General features: G+C 35.7%; 2 protein-coding genes across 2 annotated transcripts; both read left to right on the forward strand.

Moving 5' to 3' along the window:
• The first annotated feature begins 2,192 nt into the window (after nucleotides 1-2,192).
• LOC139850214 (uncharacterized) lies at nucleotides 2,193-2,780 on the forward strand. The gene has a single exon (XM_071839800.1). The coding sequence runs from the start codon at nucleotides 2,193-2,195 to the stop codon at nucleotides 2,778-2,780; it is 588 nt and encodes a 195-aa protein (XP_071695901.1).
• A 488-nt stretch (nucleotides 2,781-3,268) lies between these two features.
• On the forward strand, nucleotides 3,269-6,175 carry LOC139846788 (ACT domain-containing protein ACR8-like). The gene is made up of 7 exons (XM_071836319.1): nucleotides 3,269-3,597; nucleotides 3,993-4,038; nucleotides 4,129-4,243; nucleotides 4,345-4,412; nucleotides 4,521-5,090; nucleotides 5,194-5,298; nucleotides 5,389-6,175. Exons 1-7 carry the CDS (start codon nucleotides 3,527-3,529, stop codon nucleotides 5,770-5,772), a joined length of 1,359 nt encoding a protein of 452 aa, XP_071692420.1. The 5' UTR covers nucleotides 3,269-3,526; the 3' UTR covers nucleotides 5,773-6,175.
• The last annotated feature ends 632 nt before the right edge of the window (nucleotides 6,176-6,807 follow it).

The raw sequence follows: 6,807 nt of genomic DNA on the forward strand, positions 1-6,807 counted from the left end.
GATCTAAGATCTTGATGTAACTTTGGTTCATCAAACTACATACAACTCTTAAGTGAGTTGTGCTACATATCTTAGACTTACACTAGTGTTATGATGGTCAAACCTTGGTTAAGATGATGCAAACCCATCAACGAGTTGTACACTTGAAGCTATACGCATCAAGGATGAGAACCGTGATGAGCATCAAGCATCAAGAACCCAACGGAACACATTTACTTACTGTTTATGGAACTGATCAGACTACCTGGGCTACTGGAAAGTTGATTTTCAGTTAGTTCGGTTCGAGTAGATGATTTTATGTTTAGACCTCGTCTTAATCCGAGTTACGGTTTAGGATCTATGGCCTCCCGAAAGTCACTACACCCTATTAACATTGTGCTGAAATTTCTGACCTACTCGCACTTAAACCATCACCAAGGTCAAACGAAGACGATTTTGGTTCTGGAAATTGGTCAGCCTCTAGGGGAGTCATATACGGAGCCATGGCCACTGGTCTCACTCCATTTCAGTTTGCATAGAGGTCGTGGCGACTGAACGAAATCAGCCCTTGTTTCAAACTCTAGTCTTGACTTAAAACTTACTTTACACTTTTTGTTTAATGATGAATGATGATGGTACTTAAGACCTAATTTACATACTTTTAAACCTTTGGGAACGATTTACTGACTTAGTAACTTTTGACTTAGGTTGAGGACCTTCCGGACCAACCACATGCTTACTACTTCCCGCGTATCGACTTTTACTACTTTTCACTGTGAGTTATAGCATCCCTTTTTACTTTAACTATTTTGGGAACTGAGAATACATGCGCATTTTACGTTTTACATACTAGGCACGAGTACTTAAACTTTATATATGTGTGGGTTATACAACGACATAAACTTTCCCCTTAGCTCGGTAACGTTTAGTCATTGGTCTTTGAACCGGTGAACGCGAATCTTAGACATGGATCCATAGGGTTTGACATCCCCACTCGGGCTAGTAGCGCTAGCATTTAATGGGTGTTTAATACTTCGTAAACTTATGCACTCGCCAAGTGTACTTTTAGGGCGTGTTATTTACGTTAAGTTAGTTACCAAGTGCCCACGGTTGAACATATATTTTTCATACTGTTTTGAAACGCTGTTTGAAGCACTGAAATCTCGTGGCCTACCTTACATTACTGTTATACTTAAACTATAGCTCACCAACCTTTGTGTTGACGTTTTTAAGCATGTTTTTCTCAGGTGCTTAAGGTTTGCTTGCTTCCGCTGTAGCTGTCATGCTTTGTAGACTCCCGCTGCGCTTATTAGAGATGTCACCGCATGAAACGTTTAATTTGCATTCAAACAATGTTATTTTTGAAACAATGTATTTGTAACGACCTATGGGTCACGTACTATTATTTTTGCTTGCTATTCATAGAAGCATACTTTCGGATGTTAAACATTTGACGTTGGTTAAAACGTCACCTTTTATCATGAATGCAAACTCTTTTTGAAACAGCATATAGTATTTGACCTTGTAATGATCCTGTTGTTGATGATTCGTACACGATGGTTTTGTACGTGGCATCATAGGTTGTTTATTATTCACCCCACGATCCCAGGCGATGAAGGCCTTTAACATTAGACCGTCTGCATATGCAGTGTTCAGCTTCCTTACAAAACTTTCCATTTCAACTTCACCAACTCCTTCGTATCTTACGAACCCAAACCTTTTCCCGCTCTTCAATCTCTTCTTTGGTGGGACAAAAACTTCCCTAACGATCCCATAACTCTTAAAAAGCTTCAATCCGTGACATTCCACCTCTCCGGAAAGTTGAAAAAGAAGAAAGACTTGATGTTTGCGCCGAATAATCCCGTGTGCCGATGCTTGCTGCTGCCATCTAGATTTCTTTCCCTGTTCTGGAATCCTGCAGTGTATTGAGCTGCTCCAATCCCTTCGGTAGCAACTCCATTGAAGACCCTCTCACTCTCTCTCACCATTCTCTCTACCAAAAAATTGTAGATACGGAGTACTACCGAGCCATCTGTCAGACCAAAATTTTTATAAATTAATATCTACAATTTTTTGGTAGAGAAAGGGATTGAAGAGTAATTGACGACGAATGGGATTTAATCAATCTGATCTCAAGGATACAACTTCATTATGGCTCGCAAGATAAGTGGAAATAGACATATGCTTCTGATGGATTGTTCACAACAAAGCAGATGGCGGCAATGATTGACGAGAAGAGATTGGAATCAGGAAGTTCAGCAACGGAAACAATTCGGAACAACTCAATTCCACAAAAGGTTGCAATCTTCATTTGGAGGGCAAAACTCAATAGATTACCGGTACGTTCGGAACTGGGAAAAAGAGGTATTGATTTGGATTCTGTATTATGTCCGATCTGTGGTAATGAAATCGAAACCGTTGAACATTCGCTGATTAAATGCAAAAAAGTGACTGAATTCTGGATTTTTTTTTTTTTAATTTGGTGGAACGTTCCGGTATGCAATCTAAACGCGTTGGATCCTTTAGCAAATGATGGGATTTTTACCTCGTTCACTAAGTATGGAAAGTCGATATGGGAAGCAGTAAAATGGGTGGGTTGTTACGTATTGTGGAAATCCAGGAATAACAAAGTGTTTAATCGAAAAGAGTGGAGCATCTCAAGCATCATATCCGAGGTTCAAACTACTACTTTCGGGTGGATTGCAAAACGTTCCAAGAAATTCTTCTTGGATTGGCATCAATGGATAATCAACCCGGAGTTCTATGTCGATAGTCTGATCAATAGGTTGGGGATAGGGTAATTAGTTTGTGGTGGAAGACTATGTAAATAATTAGATTCTATAGTTGTTGGTTGGGGCCTTTAGGTGCAAGTAAATATCGGTGGCCTCGTTGCAAACTATTATCTCGTTGTAGTGTTTGTATATATCAATATATTGCTTGCTTTTAAAAAAAGAAAAATCTACAATTTTTTGGTATATACATTACATTACATCAGAACTCAATAAGCATTCTCACACATTAATTAATTATATTTTATTTTAATTTTAATTAATAGAAAATAGTAAGACGTGCAAGTTGACTTGTATGAAAAGAAATCTGCAAACGGGTAATAGGATCCGGGCAGCGCGTGTCATGGCATGTGCATCTTGTCCATAAAAGTAAATATTTCTTTCTTTATTTATTTAAATTAAATTAAATTAATTAATTAATTAATTAAAAATAAAAGAAAAAAGTGGATAATATAAATTCCACCCGAAGGTAGCCATAATATCACCAAAAAAAAGCATTCATTAATTTTTCATAATCTTACAGAGAGAAAGAGAGAGAACAAAAGTAACAACAACAATAGAAGGCCTCCTCGTATTTTCATGGCGATTCAATCGATAAATAAACCCTGAATGGTGTTTAGCTGGAATCCTCTGTTTCTTTGTTCAAATCGTTGTCCAACACTTTAAATTCAATAAAGAAAAAACACTCTTTTCGTCAATTTTATTTATATTTTTATCATACATAAAAAAAAAGAAAGAAGAAGAAGAAAGAAGGAAAGATGATGCAGATGGACAGAAGACCTTGTTTGGATGAATTTGAAAAACTACTTGTACGGATGAACACTCCAAGGTCAGTATATGTTTAATTTTTTTTTTTAATAATTACTATAACCCCTGTTTCTTTTTTCTCCAGATTTTAGGTTTATTTTGTTAGTAATCTTTTGTTTTTTTTTTTTTCCAGTTTAATCTTTAGTTGTAGCCTAATTTTACTTCTACAATATTTTCAGTTATTACTGTAGATACGGTATATATTTTCCTTAATTACTCAACTCTAGGGCTCAAATCACTGTATGTTTGGAGAAAATACATAAAATTATTTTTTTTATAGTATACTGAAACTTGTTTTATTTCAATTTTATTTGTATAATTTTGACTTTTTTTTTTCAGTGTCTACCAAAATATCTTTCACGCTACGTTTTAGTTTTGCGACGTCTTAATCAAATGTGTTTATTTGGTAAATTGCAGGGTCATGATCGACAATGCTGGTTGTGTAAACGCAACCCTAGTCATGGTAAGATTTGATTTAACAGCACAACTATTCCTAAATTAAATGAAACATCCCATTTATTTATTAATCTGTTAAAATAAATATATTTTATAGATTGATAGTGCGAGAAAAGATAGAATTCTTCTAGAGGCGGTTCAAGTTCTTACGGATTTAAACCTTTTAATCAAAAAAGGTTATGTCTCTTCTGATGGAAGGTGGAACATGGATGGTAAGCTTTTATGTTCTTGCACCTAATTTTATTAATAGGTATAATTATTGTTTTTTGTTAAGTGAGTAACGTTTTCCCCCCTTTGTATTTATTATTTACAGTATTTCATGTGACTAATTTGGATGGAAATAAATTGACGGATAATAGCATCATCAATTGCATTCAGCAGGTAATTTGTGTTAATTTAATTTACCCCTGTTTATCTTAAAGATAATTATGTTACATGTAGTTAATTAATAGCTAAAGGCGAGTTTATGTTTATGTTTTGTTTGTGCAGTCACTTGGAACCATTCGCAACGCCAGATCTCAATCTTTTGATGGAATGACTGCAATAGAGCTAACCGGTACCGATAGAGTGGGCCTCCTATCCGAAGTTTTTGCGGTTCTGTCTGATCTCAAGTGTGACGTGGCAGAATCTAAAGTATGGACACACAATGGCCGGATTGCGTCTCTTATTTACGTAAAAGATTGCGATTCGGGGTGCCCAATTGGGGACACTCAAAAAATTGAGAGCATAGAAGCTCGATTAAGAAACGTGCTTAAAGGGGATAATGATATTAGAAGTGCAAAAACTTCGATTTCAATGGGATTCACTCATACAGAAAGGCGGCTTCATCAGATGATGTCTGCAGACCGTGATTACGAAAGAATTCCAATTATAAAAACGAGTGATGAATATTCTCCTTTAGTTTCTTTTCAAAATTGTTTGGAGAAAGGGTACTCGGTTTTAAACATAACGTGCAAAGATCGACCCAAGCTTTTATTCGATGTACTCTGCACCTTGACGGATATGGAATATGTAGTCTTTCATGCCACGATAGACACCACAGACAATGGCGCATATCTGGTACACATTCATACCTTATTTTGTCATTAATTTTTCATTCAGTTGTGTTTAGTTGGTTATGATATATGAGTTGCTAACAGTTTGAGTGTTTATTATTTGTTAGGAATTCTTTATTAGACATATAGACGGAACACCGATTAATTTAGAAGCCGAAAAGCAACGAGTGACCCTTTGCCTAAGAGCTGCAATCGAGAGAAGAGCGTCCCAGGTATTAATCAGTTACGATAACTTAGATTGGTTTAATTCTGTTTTATTATTTGTTAACTTTTTATAGTTTGTAACATTTGATTTTATTTAGGGTGTAAGGCTGGAGCTATGCCAGGCGGATAAACCCGGACTATTAGCGGAAGTAACACGAACATTCCGAGAAAACGCTATAAATGTAACGCGTGCTGAAATATCTACAACAAAGGGTATAGCTTTAAATGTGTTTTACGTCACGGATGCACTTGGAAACCATGTGGATTCGAAGATAATAGAATCGGTTAGGCAAGGAATCGGGTCGGATTACCTAAGAGTAAAGGAATTACCAATAGCATGTAACAAAAGGAATCAACAAAAAAAGTCAGAGAATGAAGAAGGTGGTGGTGGGGGGCTTGGTGGGGCAGTTTTGTTATCACTTGGAAGTTTATTGAGAAGGAACCTTTACAACTTGGGGTTGATCAAGTCATATTCTTCTTGAAACAAAAAAAAAAAAAAAAGGAGGGAATTATTTTGAAAAATTTTACTGGGGGGAAAGCATAGATACTTTGCTTATGGTGTACATAATTAAAATATTGGTGGGGTTAGTTGATGACTTTTGTGATGGTTGGTATCGAGTGGGTAGAATACACATATAGGAAGGCACACATATTAGGTTAATGGGGTCCACTGTGGTTTATGAGTTGTTGCATTGCTGGCATGACAGGTGGTACACAAGAAGAATTATATATGTGTTTGGGATGATATTATTTTAGGTAGATGAATGAAGTTACGCCCTTTTGTTACCATAGACATTTTGTTACCATAGACATAGACATAGTTATAGTAGTTTGTACATAACTTCTATTATAATTATAATCTTATACCTAATTAATTGAATCTAACTACTAGTAGTATTTGATTGTTTTGACTCTGTTTCTAACTATAATCATACCAATATAATTTATTCATAGCGTAGAATTTCATTGTAAAGAATATAATGTTAAATGTCGTCAACAACACAAAAAGAATGGAAAAAATTTAAATGGTGAATCATTCACTCTGGAGAGTTGGAGAGTACCATACAATTGTACAAACAACAGAGATAAAACGTAAAGACTAAAGACATGTCATAAGATTCAAGAGGTTTCACTGTATTCTAATCTTCATGGACCTGTTTCCGATTCACACTTCTTTCCTTATCGTATGTTTGTTGTGTTTCGAGTCCCATGATCCTACAACAACAACAAAAACTCAATATCATGTAGATAATTCTTTTCCTATCTGAGAATAAAGACAAGTTATTTTTCTACCACCCAGAATGAAAACACTCTCAAGAGTAGATAAAGTCATATCTCTCTCTCTCTCTCTCTCTCTGCTATTCGATGGTAGAGAATCCAATGATCCTAGTTGCTCTTAATAGGGTTGTCCAGTTTTTGTCACCTCTCGTGTTGTTTATGTAGTTGTGTATTTGTTTATGTAGTTGTGTATAACATATATTTTTTCCTTGGTTCTGTTATATAGTTGTGTTATAGTA

The sequence above is a fragment of the Rutidosis leptorrhynchoides genome, chromosome 5 (genome assembly GCF_046630445.1).
Source record: "Rutidosis leptorrhynchoides isolate AG116_Rl617_1_P2 chromosome 5, CSIRO_AGI_Rlap_v1, whole genome shotgun sequence".
NCBI classification, from domain to species: Eukaryota; Viridiplantae; Streptophyta; class Magnoliopsida; order Asterales; family Asteraceae; genus Rutidosis; species Rutidosis leptorrhynchoides.